The sequence below is a fragment of the Calidris pugnax genome, unplaced genomic scaffold, assembly GCF_001431845.1.
Source record: "Calidris pugnax isolate Ruff unplaced genomic scaffold, ASM143184v1 scaffold219, whole genome shotgun sequence".
NCBI lineage: Eukaryota > Metazoa > Chordata > Aves > Charadriiformes > Scolopacidae > Calidris > Calidris pugnax.
The window spans coordinates 7,513,217-7,534,210 of NW_015094507.1; the positions used below are offsets into that span (position 1 = coordinate 7,513,217).

Sequence of the window (20,994 nt, forward strand, 5' to 3'; positions counted from 1 at the left end):
AGAAAAGATCTGAGTTATAGAGACCACCCAGGGACAAGAAAACATAAGAACAAATTGGCATTTTCAATTGAAAGTTGTTGGCAACTGGAGCTTAGTGAATTTTTAAATACCTAATATTTCAAAACAGGAACACGTGACAGTTCAAATATGAATTGGCTGTCAAAGGTCACACGTTTCCTTCTTCAGCACAAAGGTATCAAATTTGTTCTGCAGGAATAATAACTGATTGCATGAACCTTGTTATTAAATTCCACTGATGGCTCAAGTGGATACATACAGTCTTCAGATGTAATGAAGGATGTTCAGAAAAACTTTTGACACCTTACACTTCAAGATTAGCAATGCCTTTGGTAAGGGGAATGGTGAGTGTTGCAATCAGAGGATTCTTAACCCTCCAAAGATCACAAAGGTTTACTGCTCTACTGTAGAAGTATGGCTGAATAATCTCTTCAGTTTGCGATGGGTAACTAATGTGTCTCTGCTTTTGTTCTCAAAGGCTGAGTCTCACAGCTCTTGTCTTACAGGACAGCGATGTCTGCACTGTAGTTGCTGCAGAATCAACAGTTAAATCAGATGTCAATAGCACCCATCTTCATGACATAAGCTGCTGTTAAAGTTACTGGAATTGGGATACACATGAAGAGTTCCTCAAAGAAGAAGGGTTATTTCTTTGAGAACTATATGGTTCTTAATGGTGACATCCCTATGTATTTCACAGTTCCTACAACTATGAAGTCCCACACAACATAGGTTCAGTTCCAGTGAAGGAAACCAGGGTTGTAGCCTTCAACATCTGACATAAAGTTCAAGTGGGCATGCAGGACACAGGCAAGATCTCCACAGCACTGGTATTCACAGTACAGATGTTTCTGTGCCAGGTGGTAGATGCATACCCAGAAGTGGAATATATAACACTTAAAGTGTTTCTAAGAACTAGTGTTATTGTAAGGTAATTATTCTTTTTTGACTGAGCTGCAGGAGGAAGATAGGAAATGTTCACAGTGATGAGCTCCTCCCAAAATTTCATGTCATAAGTGTTGGCTTGCATGCATGGCCATAAATGTACAAGCGTGGTGTTCTCTGTTGCTTTGTGGCCTCCTTGTCCATGGCTTTGACCCCATCTATGTTCCCCTTGCTTTTCCAATCCCTATGCTTCATATTTCCCTTCCTTCTTCACAAGTTGTAGTTTCAGAACAGGAAGTGCTCCTTCATGCTCCTTCAAGCAGTATGCTCCTCTTTCCTCCTATTGAAATAAAGATGGAAGGTACTTTTCCTTCCCTTTCCTGTGATTCCAACTTAACAAAAAGAAAGCTGAACTTCATTCTGGTTTTGCTTTATTGGCTGTCTGGTGCTGCCTCTGCCATTTACGAGTGAACTCTTCATAAGTCATTAGGACACACCACAAGGGAAGTGAGTACTGTGCCTGTGTGTAGTGGCATTTTTTGTGTGCACGCTGTGGCCTCCTGTTTCCTCCTTTGCATCCCAGCTAGAAGTTAGGGAGCGGGTAACAGAGGGTGAGAGGAGACTTCTTTTTATTTCATCTCACACACTTGAAAGATAGGAAGAATGTCCAGTTCTGCTTCTCAACAGCTTTGTTTCCAAAGAGGCTCACATGTTTCTGGTGGTATATTCCCCCCACCAGTTGTAGAGCACCACAGGTTTTTGTAATTTTGCGATGCTGATCACATGCAATCTCTTGTTCACCAGGGCAGCAGGTCTCTTTTGTGACCACAGTATACTTGTTGCCTCTCTTTACCAGCAACATGTAAAGCAAACTTAAGAAATGTAGGGAATCTCCTAAACAAATCAAAAGAGAACAAGGATGACACTATGGCACTACAGAAAGTAGAACTAACTGTAAAAACTTAAAAAAAAATAAAAATAAGGAATGTAAGTTCTTCACTTTCGCAGGAGATCCAGCATGTGGAAATGAAAAGCAGAAGAAAAAAAATGTTGCTGCTTGTGGGGCTGTTTTTCTATCCAAACATGAAACGAGAAATTGCTATTTTTCCCCCTTAAAAATCTGAAATAATGAGGAGGTTAAAAAGTTGGTAAACATTTTGATAAAGCATATGAAAGGTCTGCTAAATTTTGTCAAGGCTCTGTGATTTATTGTTAAGGTCAGTAAATGAAGAATATGTTTTCTTAACCATATTTTGATTGATATGATACACATTTGAAAGATGAACATAAGAAGTTAGCCTATATTATGTTGTGTCACAGCAGTTCTGCAGAGTTTCAGGCAATTTTTTTTCTATACTTCTGTCTTCAAGGGTAAATATGCTCCCTGGCTGTCTGAGGAACTAATTGCTCAGTTATGATCATTACTGCAAAGCATGCTTCTATACACTGTCCAAAATATTCTTCTCTTTATTAATGGAGTAGTGTACAGGAATATCTGCTAAATGAGTAGTGGCAGAGCACACAACCAACAGTTGAAAAATGGGTATGGATTTAGAATTGTGGGGAAATTGCCTTAAAGTGCTTTCTCTTCTACTAAGCTAATATGAAGGAACAAGACTGGGGGATCAACTAATACACTGTGTTTTCATATTGAATTTTAAGCTGTGGTGTACATTTTAAAAAACATCTATGAATTCAGGAAAGAATACCAAAACTGTAGCCTTAGATTGACTGAAAAAAAGGCCAGTTAGTTTCAGGAAACCTACACCAAAAAGACGGTCTTCTCTTGTGTTGCACTATTTCAAAGCATGAAAACAGACTAAGGGTGACAAAAGTGGGTATCTTTCCTGTGCTATAGTCACTGCTGTCTTACAGAAAGATTCAGAGTCCTACTTCTGCCTTTGCATTTGTTCCTTCCTATTTCCTTCTGTCTCCATTTGTACTACCCAGAACTCATGTCTACCTGCTCCCACTGCAGTGGGTTTGCTTTTGATATATGAAAGGTGCTGAGTTTTTTCTCCCATGACCTGATTCCGACTGTGTAAGTTTCTTCGCTATGGAGAATATATTGCCATGGACACCATTTCAATGAAACCAATATAAGAGTTCCCTTCAGCGGGGTGTGCAAAATTAAAACCTGGGGGAGTTTTATTTAGAGATTATGTGGAAGACTGGTTAATAATCTTGTGCAATCAGTAACAGTCTTTATGAATTCTTATTTTTCTAGAGAGCTCAAATTGGAAGAGGGGTAGCTTGATCCGGTCTTGACTGTCCCATAACTTGTCTAAATATATTCTCTTAATGCCTTTAGATGACAAGAAAGAGAACAGATTTGCGGCTGAGCTGGACGAATATGGGTCAGATACAATGAGTGAAATAAATATTGTTGGGCGAATTATTTTAAATATTTGGAGAATGATGAGAAATGAGGTAACGTTTTTAAAAGGTTAATGTATTTGACTTACAGGGTTTTTGTAATTATTGTAGAGTTTTAAAAGTTGTGTAACTTAAGTAACTTTTTGTTCTTTATTTGTACACCTTTGCAAATAGAGCAGTCTGCCACTTTGTGAGAATGGATTTTGCATGTTGCTAAAATGTGAAATGTAAAATACTGAAACCCTGATCTCTAAGTAATGTTTCTTAATGATATTCCTTTTCACTTCTTTGTAGGTTTTGAGAACAACTTACCTGTTCTAACATGGTGCTTTTCCTAAACTAAATACTTGAGCTCTCAGACTTACTCATTGCTTTGCTGTTTATTACCTTACATTTAATACTCAAATGGTTCAGTGTTTATAAATCTTGTTCTCACCAAATTCAGACCTGATCTTTGTGATCTACTTAATTCCACATATTCTTTTCCATTGATGAGGGATAGTCTTTCCTGACTTGTAAATACGTAAGGACTTCTGAGTATAAATATTTGGCTTTTTAACAAGGAATACTAATAAAATGTTAATAAATTTAGTTGCTATAGTTTTTAAAAAGTAGAGATTTCTCTGACTGTATAAGGCATCATGCATGTTGACACGTCCTCTGTGTTTTTCTAGGTGAATCTAATGAATTACACTTTTGAAAACGTGGGGTTTCATGTTCTTCATCAACGTTTTCCTTTGTTTACTTTCCGAGTTCTGTCTGATTGGTTTGATAATAAGGCAGATGTGTACAGGTAACGTTCTATTAATCCATTTTGTTTGTTCTTTTTAAGGCCAGATTCCTAACATTGGATAAATATAAGCTGAGGTCAGCATAGGAAGAAGTAATCAGTTTAGCTCAGGTACTAGGACAGTCTATATGCAGCAACATGAGCTTATTTACTCTGCTGTTCTGCTGTGTTCTGTTGGGTAGTTATACCCCCAATATTTCATCTTCATTTATTTTTCTGTTTAAAGTACCCAAAAACAAATTTTCATTTACAGTTTCAACAGATCTGAATAGATGTACTGTTTTGAAGTTCTGTGAGGTCTTTATTTTGCATATACTATTCATCAGAAAGACTTCTAATGAACTGTCAGGTTTCTGTTTTATTTCACAGTGCACGTCCACCAAGCTAGGCTTAAAAATAGTACAAAATAGTATGGCACATACCACACTGGGCTTCACTGTTCCTTGGAGTGATTTGGTATTGTGTGATATGAAGAATTCACAAAACTGAGTACTGATCTGAACATCATTCATGGCATATATATGATTTCTGTAAAAGTTAAATATTTTTCAAAAAGGTGGAAACTTGGTTTAGTGCTAGAATTATGAATTTATGGTCAACTGAGATAGGTATTCTTAATGCAGAAGGATGTTTCCACAAAAGTCCACTTGGTTAAAAAAAACCCCAAATAAACAGATGAAGAGAAACCTGAGTTTCTGTTTCAGTAATCTTTTAGGGCAGTAAGGAAAACAGGTAGAATATGTCATTGAAATATACCTTAAAAGTAGTTTGCTGCATCACGTTCTATGTATATTGCTAGAATATGGAAGTGTATGTTTATGTGAGCCACGTTTTTGAAAAAGCCATGTGAAAATCTCCTAGGGGAAATTTTATTTGCTGTTCTGTAACAAGTTATCATAAAATTATTATTTTTTTTTTAGTAGGAAAAGCAGCACATTCTGTTTATAACCAGGTGTTCACTTTCGCAGGTGGAAAATGGTTGATCATTATGTCAGCCGGGTCCGTGGGAATCTCCAGTTGTTAGACAAACTGGATTTGATTGACAGAACAAGTGAAATGGCAAGACTTTTTGGCATTCAGTTCTTACACGTATTAACAAGAGGCTCTCAGGTAAGATTTAGTTTTCCTTACAATTCACAAAAGCAAAACGGTCTTTACAAATTGATTTAGTTCTTCAGTACCTTTTCAGACAGTATATGTATCTTCGTACGGTCACAGAAGACTGTTTTGCATAACATGGAATTGAAACATAAAGAAAGGCAATTCAAAAGCAGTAATAATGGACTGAACAGTTAGTCTCAGAAATTAAAAATAAATTAAAAATAACTTAAAAATAGAGTGCCCTAAGTGTAATCACGCCACTAAATCTCTTCTAGTGACTTTGGAAGCAGTGAGTTTTCCCTTTGAGTTGGTATTTTTCGCACTTAGATGAGTCTGAAAATGAATGCTTTTTAACACATTAAGAAATACAATTGAGCACATTTTAGAAAGATGAGATTATTTTCTTTCAAGGCAGACAAAGCTGCGTCAAATAAGTCCTAAGTGACATTTCCTGTGGAGCAGACCTCTGGGTGAGATTTGATGATAAGAAGGGCTCTGGCTTTATTAAGTACACGTGTCGTGAAAGATGTGTGTGGTTCTGTTATTTTGATACATCAGAGGGAAAGGGAGCAGGACAGAGTGAGATTTACACTACTCTTTCTTTGAGACCTCAGCAGTCTCCAGTAATACCAAAGGCTTTCTTTGCCCAGGTTCTGAGTGACCAGACTTAACTGGACTGTTCTCATGGCTTCACGTGAGCCCTGAGCAGCACCTGAAATGAATAACAACTACTCTCACACACCTGTGTGTGCTCTTCTGTAGTCTTCTTACCTACCATAATTATTCTTTCCTACCAATTATTCTTTCTGCTTCCTGTTTTAATAGACATTTTATCTGAGCAGGATTGATTACTTTGCCAACTTCTGTGGACAAAAAGACAACTTAAAAAGCTAATGTCCTAAGCAGACCAGCATTGTCTTAAGTCAGCCAGAAATGGGAGTGTCTGAAGCTGCAATTCCTTAACAATTTAAAAATGTCGCCACCTTTTTTCCTTTGACTGCAGTTGCCCGTGTCATCTCTTGTTCAATAGGTATTTGCCAGTTTAGCTCCCTGATCCGGTTTACCACGTTCTCAGAAAAGTCCCGCTGTTGGAGCAAGAGAAGAGAGATGCAGAGACAGGGACAGGGAGGGTGGCTCTGGCGTACTGCCAGCGCAGATATGCTCAAACTGTCATGATTGCAGCCCGCAAAGACTGTTCTGCCTGTCATTTTCTCAAATGGCTGTGAGTGGGAGTGAGCAACAGAAACATGCCACATTTTCTAGCCTGACTGTTCTTTTCTCTTTCCTTCTGTGCACGTATGTTTTGTTTCCATTGAAACTTTCTAGATCACAAAAATGGCAATTGCAACAATTCCCAGTCACCTCAATTTTTTTTTCACTCAGAAGAATCATCACTACCTTTTATGAAGATATTACTTTTCTCCTTAGCTGAAAAAGATGTTAAAATGGAACCGATTTCAGATATTTTTTTTCCATATTTTATATATCTCTTATTAAGTTTCACAAGACCTTTTCTAAAGGTGATTTTTTTCTTTTATTTTATTAAGCTATCTTGAATATCCCATAATAGACTAAACAAATCTAACCAGGAGAGGTCATAGGTATAGAGATTATTAGTCATATGACACACAATTTGGTGAAAACTAGCAAAAAACACTAGCTCTTGTCAGATCCAGTCCCTGACCACCTCATCACACATCTAAGCTCATCACTGGACACAAATTAGCATGCAATTAGTGCAAGGCATATGCTGCTGCAAAACTACGCTTTCAAACCCAAACCTGTTTGTAAGGTAGCAGGGTCTTGTTAAAGTTGTTGGTTCTGTAAGTTCATTTATAACATCAAAGTTAAAGAAATTGTACCTAACCCATTCAGTACAATGACTGACTATGTAGTTCATCAGGCACAGGGCTTTTTAATAGAGATTTAGTTACTTATAAAGCACAGGATTAGAAGTACTTGATTTCAATGATTAGTGCTAAATGATGAGGAAATACACGGAAAAGTTCCACTATATATGAGAGAAAATATACCTTAAAAGAGTATGGCTATTTGTTTTGGAAAACTAGTTTTCCGTACTTCAAATTCAGGAAATGTAAGTGCATATTTACACAGTTTTAATACACTCATGTTTATTCTGCGTTTTTGAAATTATAATTATAATGATTATATCCAAACTGTTTTGCAGTATCGTGTGGAGTCTATGATGCTGCGTGTTGCAAAGCCAATGAATTATATTCCTGTGACACCCAGTGTCCAGCAGCGAGCTCAAATGAAAGCCCTGCAATGTGTTCCCTTGATAATGGAGCCAGAATCCCGCTTCTACAGCAATGCTGTTCTTGTATTAGATTTCCAGTCGTTATACCCTTCCATTGTGATAGCATACAACTACTGTTTTTCAACCTGCCTGGGACATGTTGAAAACTTAGGAAAGTAAGTTGTTATTCTTTCCTCACAAAGTTTGATTCCGTACAAACTTTAGCATCTTTTCTGAGGTACTGAGAACCCTTGGTTGTCATTGGAAATGGTGGGCATGTGTGAATAGCACCATTTTCTGTTACGCAATAGAGATGATAAAGATGTGTGTATATGCACACAGACACGTAAATATACATATACGCATCAATATGTATTTTAATTAAATGCAGAATTACACTCTGTTCTGTTTAAAAAAAAAGAATAAAATAACCCTGTATGTGTATACCTGTTCCATAATTGTGATGGTGCTAGTTTTTAATATTGCTTCAGAATAAATTAAAATGTTATATAAATATATATATTAATATATAAAAAATAAAAATATATATTAAAATGTTATATAAATCCACTACCTATATCAAAACAGGGCTACTATTATTCCGCTGTATGTTAATAAATTGTTGTTCTTTTTTAACAGTTGTAGTTCAATCTGGTCTTAACTATTCAAAATGAAAAGATACAATAAGTTATTCTGTGTAGCATCTCTTACTGAGCTTAACAGTAATTCTGTTAATTGGGGAAAAAAAAATCTCATTGCTCATTGTAATAACCTCTGTAAAACAATAAGTGGAAGAATTGGAGGATGTATGCAATGATTGCTGGGTGTCACCATCAGGTTTTCAAGTTTCTGATTTGAAATTCTGTAGGAAGAAAATATATGCAGTGTGTTACTTGGTAAACATGCGTGGTTTCTGTAGGGGATTACGGCACAAGTACGTGCCTCCACCAACTCAGCAATTGGAAATAATGTGTTAACTCTGAACAGAACTGATAAATTATGCATGTGTTGGAATTTAGCCATTTATTACTATTTTATTCTTAGAGCTTTTTGTGTGTAGCTGAGAAATTTTAAATGACGGTATGTTTTTTTAATACCTGGGATTATAATTGTGATTCTATATTTGCTGGCATTATCAGCATTTTAATACGAGTTGATGCTTTTGCTTGATCAGGCTGTAAATGAATGAATTGTCTTCATATTTCATTTTTCTCTTTATTAGATATGATGCATTCAAATTTGGCTGTACATCTCTCAGAGTACCTCCTGACTTACTTTACCAGATTAGACATGATATCACAGTGTCACCCAGTGGAGTAGCTTTTGTCAAGGTAATATTAGTGCTCTGTGACAGGCATTTTCACTTCCTGTTGGCTGACTAGCTTAAGATCAAATTGATATTGTAGTTTATATTTTGCTGCATTAAGAGCAGACAGAAGGGGGAAGTTCAGTCTCTCATTTCCCAATGTTTTTTTGATATTTGTCAGAGTGCTGAACTTCTGGCAGTTCAGGAAATAAAATGTCATCTTTGTGCTTTCTTTTATACTGAAGGCTTATCTCATCTATAATTAAACTGTAGTTTACTTGTGCAGTTTGGGGATCAAAGAGTAATTATCTGTGTGTAACACTTGATTCTTCTGCTGTCTGTATAGCAGAATGCTTTCCTAGAAAAAGAGTCATCATTCGGGAGATGAAACTCCCTGACTTGCTTTCTATTGTTCTCATTTTATGTTATGTGTACTGCTGGCTGATTTGTAATGAATTAATAAATATGGCCTGGAGCTCTTACAAATAATTAGCCAATCACCAGCATACATGTATTTAATGTAAAACAAAAACTTTAAGTACAGAGCAGCTACAGAATTTCTAAAAGACAATATTCTTTTAGCACTTAACATTTGAGAATTAACAGTTAAATATAAGCCCTGTTTTAGTTAGTAAGGTTATCTAAATATTGCATTAGCAGGTCTGATGAAAACAAAGAACAAAAAGCTATTTACCCTGCCCTTAAGTGCTTTGTCTGTATTCTAGGTTGCTTGTAATGTTTGTGGGAAGAGCCAAACCATTGGTGCCTAGGGCATCTTGCTAATTAATTTGTCTTCTTAACAGTTCTGGGGTTTGCTTTTACTCCTAACTGTTTAGGCTGCGCTTTTTAACATATTGTTTTTTCCTTTGTTCCCTTTATGGCAGCCTTCAGTAAGAAAGGGTGTGCTGCCAAGAATGCTAGAAGAAATCTTGAAGACTAGGATAATGGTGAAACAGTCAATGAAGGCTTATAAGCACGACAAGGCTGTGACTCGAATGCTTGAAGCTCGTCAGTTGGGTCTTAAATATATAGCTAATTTTACCTTTGGTTATACTGCTGCTAATTTTTCTGGGAGAATGCCATGTGTTGAGGTAAGGCTTGCAGAAAAAATGGAGAAAAACTGTGGAAAAGACACTATTAATAAAGTATAGTTTTCATAAATGGGAGTAATCAGCGGAGAAGATTATTCTAAATGATTTTGTCTTGCTCCTTACACTTTTAATATGCCTAAAGAAGTTTAAACCAAATTTTCCTTTAGTTCAATTCTTAATAATTTTTGATTGCTCTTTCTTTAATTATTGCTATTTTTATTTATTATAGGATTTAAACCATGCATTAAAATAAATTCTCTCAATATAGTAATTTTCATAAACAGATCAAGCAAGGTTAGACTGTTTACCAAGAGCTAATATTGGGTTTAGCAATAGAATAAAGATTTTAAATTTATCTTCAACTTTGCAGGTTGGAGACAGCATTGTCCACAAAGCCAGAGAAACACTGGAGCGTGCTATAAAGCTGGTGAACGATACAAAAAAATGGGGTGCTCACGTTGTGTATGGTGACACTGACAGGTAATCAATGGTCAGCTTCTTACAGTGTTTTAAAATCATAGTAGTTCTTCATAGATATATTTTTCTTTTGTCTCAACAAGGGAAATTTATGATACTGGAAAGAGTATGTGGAACCTCTTTGAGATTTTGCTTACCATCTTGCAGAATATGCAAAGTAAATAATATTTATTTTCTTGGAATTTCTTTTAGGTCTCTTAGAAAGCACTTTGAAGTTTTCCTTTCTTTTGAAAATTATGTGGAACAGAAAAAGTGGGGGGAAAGTCATATTTTTTTCAGGTGTAAATGAATATAAGTCTTATTTATTGAATGAGTATTTTTGTGCCTGTTTCTGATGCCATTTTTATTTTGGAAAATAGAGTATTAATAATATAGTAGGCATTGCACATTGATACTTAGAGGAAGGCACTATTTTAAGCTCCAAAAGTGGATACAATTCATAAGCAGCCACCAATGCATACGAAGATAAAATTACGCTGTCTGAAATACATCATATAAATATCTCCCCTTTCGCAGTCAATCTTTCATCTAAATAATAGCCATGCTCTAGGCATATCCCTGATTGGTGCTAGGCTTGGGTAATTTTTCAGCCATGGGAAACAAAGCTTCTCTGTCTGTCCTTCCTTAATAACTTGTGAATCCAATGACTGATTTCAGCCAGATTTGATGAAAGACTTGAAATTTCAAAGCTACCAAATTCATAGTAGCTTCACGCACACACACAAAAATTGTTGGAGAAAGGAAGTAAAATCCTGTTGCTGCCCATAGTTGGGGAAAAAAAGGGCATACCCAGAGCTCTTTACAGCTCCTTCCTGGGAATACAAGTTTTGCAGTGTCTGGGAGCTGTCGCATTCCCTGCCTCAGCAGAGAGTCACAGCGTTCATCATGCCTTTGGCTCTCCTGATCTCATATTGCACACTGGAGTTTCTCAGGTTTTTGACTTTTCTAGCTGAAGGAAGGGAACAGAATTGATAACAACATCCCTGCTTTGCCACCAGGAAACTACAGTTTATAAGTTTCAGGAACTATGTTCAACGGATTTGTGCTTATTTCCTATGTCTGATTTCTCGTAGCATGTTCGTACTCTTGAAAGGAGCCACAAAGGAGCAATCTTTTAAGATTGGTCAAGAAATTGCTGAAGCTGTAACAGCAACAAACCCCAAACCTGTTAAACTGAAGTTTGAAAAGGTAAAAGGAAAATACTTTGCTTCAAATACATTGGGTGAAAACATTGTTATCCTAAAAAAAAAAAAAATCAACTGTGAAGATGAAAGATTTTTCTGGACACTGATGTAGTATAAGGATATACAACAGTCTCGTGCTGTACTGTTTCTGTGAGTATATTGCAAGCCCCTTAATGCCTCAGGGACCTTGTCAGACGAGCGCTGCAGCATGAACAACAAAAAGAAATATTCCTACTTTCACATCAGGATGCCTGGTGGCCTGGCTGGCTGGCAGCACCAGGCAATTTGAAATTCCTGTCTCATCAATTTTTGGAAATGTCTCCCTCAGGTTTTTTATTATATACATACAATCAGATCAGTGTCAGCAACTCAGAAGAGAAAATGTACACCATCTCTTGAAGTGATTCCAGTGCATTAATTGCAAGCCTGATATTTATTCTTCAGCCAGCCTTAGCACACTTCAGGATATGTCCATGTGATACGTATACATATAAATGAAAAATTACAAAAATCCATTCATTAAGCTTTTGGAAGGAGTATTGATGACAATAAACCTTTTATAGAAGAGCAAAGCAATGTGATGCTAATTTTAGTGGAAGTTTATCATAGGAAAGTCCTTAGCAGTCAGTTCAGGTACTCTAGGTATTTTCCAAGTAGATACCTGACTCAACAGGTTCAATCAGAATTTGTAAGCCAATTCTCATTTTTCATGGAAAATACAGTAGAAAACTATTAGCAAGAAAACTCAGGATATCTGTGGAAGGCATGGTGACTTTTCCTCACTGACTTATGGACAGGGAACCTTCCCAGTTTGACGCAATTTTGTGTCATTAAGCTGAAGGAGTAATTAGCCAGAAAAAATGCTAGGTGCAAGGATATACTTGAGATGTCAGAGTGCTTCACTTCAAGTGTCCTTATTCACCTGTGGGTCAAAGTACTGAGTATTCTCCGAGGGCAGCTTCCTTAGCACAGGAAGAGCAAAATGCCTCAAAGCTGGAGCAACTGTTGAAGAAGTGGGACAGGTATGTGCAGGGCCTTCTTCAGCCTGAGGCAATTTACACTCACTGCTCCCTCTTCCACTAGATCCAGGAAGATGTGTTATCCTAGTAATGCTGGAAAGGAACTGTTCCCTATTCTTTCTTTTAAAACTGCTCAAGGAATACTGACACAATCAAGAATGAAATAAGAGGTTGGAGAAAACAAGCTAAAATAGACCATAAACCCTAAAAATCTATTCATGAGGAAGTCGTTCTCCAAGCCTAGGCATTTAATAAGCATGCTTTCCCCAAATCAAGGTACTAACTGATTTTAGGCACCTCATAATTAGATGGCATTTGAAAACAGAAAGCTCAAAGCCACTACTTTTGCTGGGAAAGTTTTCTTCTCTGATGTTTTAATTGAAATTGTTGTCTTTTTAAGAAAGAGATAATATAATTACATTAAAAATACTGATAGATGCCATCCAGAAAAGTGAGGGTACTCAAAACAGATCATACTGTGTGTCATTTTTCCTCTGAGCTTCAGGTTGCTTAGCCTTTACAGCTAGATGAAATATAAAGTGATTTAAGAATGGAAAACCACTGAATTGCATCTTCCTCAGCCATCCTTTAACAGTTCTTTGATCTAGTTTATTGGTTTTAATGATTAAAAAGAAACCAGCAAAGCAAAGTAGAAACTCTCTTTGCTCAGAGCCACCTTATTTTCTCAACACATTGGGCTATCTTCTTTCTCAACATTCCAGGTCTACTTGCCATGTGTCCTGCAAACTAAAAAGAGGTACGTGGGTTACATGTATGAAACACTGGACCAGAAGGACCCAGTATTTGATGCAAAAGGCATAGAGACAGTCCGAAGGGACTCCTGTCCTGCTGTTTCCAAGGTAAAGTACTCATGCGTTTCTTCCCAAATGAAATTATAGTATTCTGTTATTTCATTGTGTATTTGTCCTTTCTTGGAGTTTCTAGTCCTTGTGAGTTGTCTGAGATTTTGTCTGATTTCTGGTATGAGCCATTTTGGGCCCCCTACCATAAAAAAGACATTGAGGTGCTGGAGCGGGGCCAGAGAAGGGCAACAAAGATGGTGAGGGGTCTGGAGAATAAGTCTTATGAGGAGAGGCTGAGGGAACTGGGGTTATTCAGCCTGGAGAAGAGGAGGCTGAGGGGAGACCTTATTGCTCTCTACAACTCCCTGAAGGGAGGGTGTAGAGAGGTGGGGGTCGGTCTCTTTTCTCAAGTCACAGGTGACAGGACAAGAGGAAATGGCTTCAAGTTGCGCCAGAGCAGGTTCAGGCTGGATATTAGGAAAAATTTTTTCACTGAAAGGGTTATCAGACATTGGAATGGGCTGCCCAGGGAGGGGGTTGAGGCACCATCCCTGGAGGTGTTCAAAAGACGGGTTGATGTAGTGCTGGGAGGTATGGTTTAGTGATGATGCTCCTTGTTTGTTGTGTGGGTGTCTATTTTTGTCAGTCAGGTTGACGGTTGGACAAGATGATCTTTAAGGTCCCTTCCAACCTAGAAGATTCTGTGATTCTGTGAAAGATAAATTGAAGATCTTGTGCAGCACTACAAGCACTTGCACTTTCCATGTTAGCTACTGTCTTTCAGCCCCTAAGAATCCCATACAAGGCCCTCAGCCCCCCGTAAGTTCTCTAGAAGACCATTCTTGATCCAGTTCACTTTAACTGGAAGTAAGTATTACTGCAGGATGAATAAGGCACACTGATGTGTCTGCTAAATAGCTCAATAACATAAATCTAGTTTAGCTAAGAATTCATTTAAAATAAACTTCCCTGCCTGTTTATTTTAAGCTGTGCATTGGGGGATTAAAAAGAACAGGTTCTTGTTCTTAATCAAGTCAATCGTGCAGAAAGTCATGGCAAAATATTTTACATGATGAAAAGACATCTTCTCTCATACTCTGGAAAACATCTGTAATTGTTGAAACAGTATTAGTGCCAGAGGATGGATAATGTCATGGTAGATGTGTCAAACTGAGGAAAAACTTGCCCAGTAATGTGTTTATGAATGTCTTTGAGGGGAAGAGAATGCAAGCTGTTGTCATATTAATGTTCTAGTTCACAACTGATACTTTTTCTAAGCAGTGTATTAATATTTCCGTATCATTTACTGAATTATTTGGAATTAATTATTTTGGTTTATTCACCTTTCTCCTTTGGTTGTAAAGATACTTGAGTGTTCTATCAAGCTGCTATTTGAAACGCGGGACATAAGTCAGATCAAGCAGTACGTTCAGAATCAATGCATGAAGCTACTGGAAGGCAAAGCCAGCATGCAGGACTTCATCTTTGCGAAAGAGTACAGAGGCAGCTCCGCTTACAGACCGGGATCCTGTGTACCAGCCCTGGAAATCACCAGGTAAGGAGATTAAGAAGTGCTAATCATAGATATTTTTTTCTCTTGACCTTTGTACTGCCAAGTTATGGGTAGCAGTGAGATGTCTTCTTCAGATGCTGTTGCAGCAGTTGGTTCTAATTTCTTGCATGTCTGAAGAGAGATCAGGCATCAGATACTCCTAGAAAGTCATTTCATAGTCCTGGAAAGAGCCAGGCACGTTCAGGAGTAAAGTCTCTTGTCAGGACACTGTAACAGTGTATTCACTGCTGTTACTTAGGCTTTGGGTTTTGTACAAGTGCTTGGCTCTCCAAGATTGCCCATCACTCATGGATACTAGATATGTAAAAAATTGTAATAGTCATTGTCTCTAAGTGCTATAAAATAAATTACTAGGCATAATTTTTCATTTTTTAAAAGGTACCTTACTTAAAGTTAATATTTCATCCTGTTGATATTGTTTATCAGTAATAGATAATGCGAGCTGGCAAGCTGGCACATTTTGCTACCTACGTTAATATAAAAGCCATGCTTTTTAAATAAAATAAAATTCAAGTCCTGGATTGATACCTGCTTCAAATTGAATTGTCCTTTGCTTTCTGGGTACTTGAGCTCTTTTTAGTACCGTGGCTGCTCTTTATTAAAATACTTCTTTAAGGAAGAAGTAGCTAGAAAGCAACCTACATGCAAATCCAAGTGATCTGAAAGAGAACAGATCTTTAGGGTTCATATTCCAAGTTGTAAAATTTGAGTCTGATCATGAAACAAATTAAAAAGGAAACAACTTGGTCCTGTGCTTTCTAATTGATACTAACTTCAGTTGTCTGGGGAACTGTTAATATAATCAGTTGGGGAAGTTTACAAGCAAATGAAATAAGTATGAATTTGTCTCTGGATGCATTATAAAGCCTGTTTTTAAACAGGAGAATGCTTGCCTATGACCGTCGCTCTGAACCACGAGTCGGGGAGCGAGTGCCCTACGTCATTGTGTGCGGCATGCCCGGGCTGCCCCTCATCCAGCTGGTGAGGCGGCCCATTGAAGTCCTGCAGGATCCCAACCTGAGGCTCAATGCTACCTACTATATCACCAAACAAATTCTGCCACCGCTGGCTCGGGTCTTCTCACTTATTGGCATAGACGTCTTCAGCTGGTACCATGAGTTGCCACGGGTAAGTGTTGGAAAACAGTGTTTGCTTTTATCATGCCTTTTAATGGAATGAGGTTTATATGAGGTCACAGCAAAGGTTATTTATTTTACATTTATTTTTGATGCCCAAACATGCAGACTTGATTTTTAGATCTTCTGTGTGATTTTTCTTTCCACTTAGTAAATCAGTTTTTCCTGCCAACCCTTCTGTTCAGAGTTGATCACATTGGCCTGGTTGAACTTCATGAAGTTGGCACAGGCCCACCTCTCAAGCCTGTCCAGGTCCCTCTGGATGGCATCCCTTCCCTCCAATGTGTCAACCGCTCTGCACAGCTTGGTGTCTTATTTTGCTGTAACTGTGTCTTTATTAGCAATACTTGTACTATCTGGCTGCATCTATCTGGCTGCACCACCTTTTAAATCTCTCTATATTAGATGTTGGATCTCCTGTTTTTCCAACATGTTCTGAAAAATCTTTCCTCTTTATAGAAAAGGTGGTAATGCCCAAGCAGCAGGAATGCTTTTTAAAAAGTCAGTATTAACAGAAATTTTAAACTGACTTTCCTAGAAGCTAAAGAAAGCATTGGGATGCAGGAAGAGAAATGTTAGATAGCTGGATTTTAGTTTGTGATTCCCCTGACAAAAAGGGACAGTGCAAGATGGTGGCTTTGAGCAGTTTGGTTGTGGTGCTTAGTGTAGACTTCAGCAGGACAGTGGTATGTGACGTTTCCCACTGCAGACTTGTAATATAGCCTGGATTTACTTCAGTAAGTTTACTTCAGCCCCCCGGGCTGGGGCTGCAGCCAGGGCACATCTGGATGTTCAGGAGATCAGAGCCTACAGAGGAACAACTGCAGGAGGCAGAGCTTGAGATGAGATAGGAATTTAGCTGTGACTGAGGATTCCTTTGGTTATTCTTTCTCTTTTTCTGGTGAGATTCCCTGGGAAGTAGGTGTGGGTGGAGTCTGTTCAGTCTGTCACCTCAGGGCAAGTGCTAGCTCTTCAGAGTGACGCAATCCACGTTGATAATTTGTGTGAACCCATGCCCTGCAGGCCGTGTTGCACTTTGATACTCCTTCGTGAAACAACAGCCGATGTAATCTAGGAATAAGGCGAGCAGCTCTCTTGAAAGTTCATTACCTCTTAATTATTTTTTTCAACAGATTCAGAAAGCTGCCTCGACCGCCCGCAGTGAGCTAGAAGGACGCAAAGGCACAATCTCCCAGTATTTCACGACCTTACACTGTCCTGTGTGTGACGAACTGACCCAGTTTGGGATCTGTGCGAAGTGCAGGAGCCAGCCACAGCACGTGGCAGTCATCCTCAACCAAGAAATCCGAGAGCTGGAGCGGAAGCAGGAACAGCTGGTCAAGGTATGATGTCAGATGTGTGTCGGGCAAAGGCAGGGGCTGAAATTCCAAAGCAGGGATTTACTGAGTGCCCTCCGCAGAAACGGGCAGCACAAACCCAGCGTTAAAGGCCTCACAGCTTGTTTGCTTTTCCCGTTGCTGTTGAAGGCAGCACGGCAGCTGTGCATAAAAGCGAAGGCAAAGGGAGAGATCAAAAGAGAAGATGCTTTTCTCCTTTCCCTTTTCCTTTTTCTAAGAGTATCTTACATGGTTTGTAGGTGCCTTTTTATAATGACAGTGATGGAGAGTTGTAAAAATATGAAAGGTTCACCTTTTTTGCATTGAAATAATTGATGATGTTCTAGTAACAAAAATGTTTGTCCCAGAAAATTTATTTTTTTATATGTATAATGTGGATGTGTTTTAGCTTTTAGTGGTTAGCTTTTCTTGTTAGCTTTCCTCTCAATAGGAATTTTCCAAGCTGTTTTTTCCCTTTGAGCTAGAAATCAATTACGAGGGTGGCTGGCTGTGCGCACGAATATATTAGAGCAAAGCAGAATGCAGAAACTGATGCGTATCCTCACCTCATTTTCGTACTGCCGTATTTTATAATTAATAAATATTTTTGTTAAAATTTATTTTTAGCACTAGCATGTGAATCATTTTAAAGGCTTGTCTGAATTGCAGAGATATAAATGTTCCTGTAGTCTCGGCATTGATTTGATAGGCTCCCATGGGGCTCTGTTGCTAGAAAGCCATTACAATTCACTATTCATAAATATTGCATTAGTAAGGTAAGGTGTGGACTTCTGCTTCTTGCTGTAGTTTGTAATATTTGCTCTGATCTGCATTGTAAATGGCAGTAAAGGAAGGCAATGCATGTTCTGCAGCTTTCCTGTGGTACTTTGAACCTCTTACATCGCTTTTGTTCTGGCACAAAGCAGAACTTGGCAGATGGGTGCAGCCCCAGGGAAGGATCAGTGGGTTTGATGAGACCATTCTCTTGTCCCTGCAACAGGTTGGCCAGGCCTGGGGTCACACTCGAGTCAGTGTTTGATGAGGCAACCTCTCTTTAAAAACATCTGGTTTATCTTAATAAGAAAATGTATATATCCTTCACAGCATAAATTTTTGGCCCTCCAAGATTATAAACATGCCAAAGCCAGCAGAAAGCTGATACAATGCTGAATCATGCATTATTTTAAAAATCACCTGCCATAGATTAAGGCCACAGACTTCTTCCCTCTACACCAACTGACCTTTGTGATTCAGTTTCTTGAGTACCACTTGGTTTGGTCCCTTGAGTTCAACCCAGCCACAGCCTCGTTCAAAAGAACAAGGGTAGACTTATCTGAGGTTCTTTCAGAGGTTTCAAACCTGGAGGAAACCATTTAAATCCTGTTCCTTTTGGTGATGGACAGGTCACAGAACTGGTCCCCTCGGAGGTGCCAGGTGTGGGACTTGGCCCAGAGGGGCTGCTCCTCTCTGGCTGTTCTTAGTTTGAGTTTCTGGTCTGCAGCATTCAGTGCTGATACAGGTCTGGCTGAGAGGGTTGCTGCTGCCCAAATGATTTTAACATGGAAAGGAGGAAAAGAATTAATTTAAAAAGCAAAGGATACAATTTTGATTTGTTGTTCAAACTGTGCAAACAGTAGGATAACACTGTAACATTTTGATGTTACAAAACACTAGCAAATTTCTGAGCTTTTGGAAAAACTGTTGGAGGTGGCAGATACTGGAAAGGATTAAAAATAAAAGAGCAAAGTAAGGGCCTTTGGTTTTCCAAAGGCAGCTACTTTGGGGAAAACTTTGCCTGCTGCTATTTCATTCCATCCGGTATCTCATGTTCAAAGTACCTTCAAGCAGCATTAACTCCATTAACGAGTAGTTCCATGAAGGAGGAGAGCAGTGGAGCCCACCTGCCTGTGCATTTCTGTCTTGGAATTGATTAACTCTGACTTGGAAAGTAAAACTCTAATTGAAGCTTATCTTGAAACAGGAGTAGTTTATTAAGTCCTTTTCCTGCATGGAGCGTAAGTGCAGAGTAACAGGTTGGTCTTTTTGCACTAGGAAACTTTTAGACAGGATGAGTTTATCACAAATATAACACACTGCCCCGCTTAAATCCGCTCAACTCATTTACCTCATTTTTCCAAGTGCCACCACATACAAGTAGAACTTAATTAGCAGGACTGGAGCCCGAGCTGTACGTCAGGCTGTTGATCTCTGCCCGGATCCGGTGGCGGCCGGAGCCTTGGGGAAGGGCCTGGTGGTGCCTGTTCTGCTGATAAAACGCTGGGCACTGAGCAGTCCCAGGTGATGGATGCCTCGCTGGAGTTAAGTTTAAAATAATCTGGTTTGCTTTTTTTGTTTGCTGTCTAGATATGCAAGAACTGCACAGGCTGCTCTGAGCGACAGATCCAGTGCGTCTCCCTCAATTGTCCTGTACTTTTCAAGCTCTCCAGAGTAAGCAGAGAACTCTCAAAGGCACCGTATCTTCGCCAGCTACTTGACCAGTTTTAAATGATCTGTGTTACAGGATTCCAGGTGCTATTTTTATTTTTTTTTTCAGTGTTTACCACACTAAGACTATTGTGCATGGTGCTTTTTCAATTTTCATCTAGTCCAGGATTTCCATTTTAACCGTTGGGTTTATTATCTGAAGAATAATGAACGCTTATCCTAAGTAAATTTAAAAAAAAAAACAAATACATTTGTTGACCTATGAATAGCTCACTTTTTAAGATGTACAAATTTCTTCTTTCTTTCATGTTTCTAACATACTGTTTTATAATGCTGATGTTGAAATAGCTACGTGTAACATCTTGTAAATCCATTTCAAAGTAGAAGTCAAGTTTACTTCCTGGAGGAAGGAGCACTGAAAACCTCTTGAAACGATAAACCCATTAGTGTGTGTTCTTGAACTGTCAGTATCAAGACGTGTTACTTATATATTATCCATTCACTTTATAATTTTGTCTGCGAAATATTTTGTAAATACACTTTTTTACTTTTCAAACAACTGAGTAAAATAATGTGCAATGACTTTTATACAGATAATTTTAAAGTCGGTTGGTATATCTCCTCCTAAGTTTTGCTTGATTCCAAGTAGATTGTTATTTTGATCAGACTGTGCAAGCAGTAGTACCATGTGTAGCATTTTGAAACATTATTTTCTAAAAATTGCTGTCTTGCTTTAGCTATTAATGGGGCATTGTGAGGAACTGTGCAAAGACATTTTTGTTACAAACCTGTGGGACTGTTGCAATACTTTAAATATAAAATTTTATTCCATTTTTGCTTGTTTTGTATAGACATTTCTATTGCTTCTAAATATGCTTAAAATATTTTCTTTCCTTATGTACTGTACAGTTAAATCTTATTTGCCACCATCTTGACAAAATGTGTATTTAGAATATTTGTATAACTGTATAAAATGGAAAAGGAATTATGTGGTCAGTGCATTGTTTTCTAAACTGGAAATCATTTTGTTTTAGAAGTTAATAATGGAAACCATATTAAAGTTGAATAAAATGATATGGTAAAAATTATATGCTTTTTTATATTTACCCTCAATTGCAGACACCTCTGTCTCCCCCGTTTGGAACACAACTAATGTAAATAAGGCTGCTCAAAGATGTTAAGAATCCACAGAAGAG

The 20,994-nt window shown here is 38.1% G+C and overlaps 1 protein-coding gene across 1 annotated transcript in view; it reads left to right on the forward strand.

Moving 5' to 3' along the window:
• The window catches only part of REV3L (REV3 like, DNA directed polymerase zeta catalytic subunit), a 114,277-nt gene extending 93,391 nt beyond the window's left edge, over positions 1–20,886 (forward strand). Inside the window, exons 21-33 of the mRNA XM_014964432.1 lie at positions 3,215–3,333; positions 3,954–4,072; positions 5,038–5,179; positions 7,359–7,603; positions 8,650–8,758; positions 9,618–9,824; positions 10,195–10,304; positions 11,375–11,489; positions 13,227–13,364; positions 14,672–14,862; positions 15,762–16,008; positions 17,150–17,359; positions 19,718–20,886. Coding sequence (XP_014819918.1) covers positions 3,215–3,333; positions 3,954–4,072; positions 5,038–5,179; positions 7,359–7,603; positions 8,650–8,758; positions 9,618–9,824; positions 10,195–10,304; positions 11,375–11,489; positions 13,227–13,364; positions 14,672–14,862; positions 15,762–16,008; positions 17,150–17,359; positions 19,718–19,858 — 2,093 coding nt within the window. The 3' untranslated portion in view covers positions 19,859–20,886. The remainder of the gene's footprint in view (positions 1–3,214; positions 3,334–3,953; positions 4,073–5,037; positions 5,180–7,358; positions 7,604–8,649; positions 8,759–9,617; positions 9,825–10,194; positions 10,305–11,374; positions 11,490–13,226; positions 13,365–14,671; positions 14,863–15,761; positions 16,009–17,149; positions 17,360–19,717) is intronic.
• The last annotated feature ends 108 nt before the right edge of the window (positions 20,887–20,994 follow it).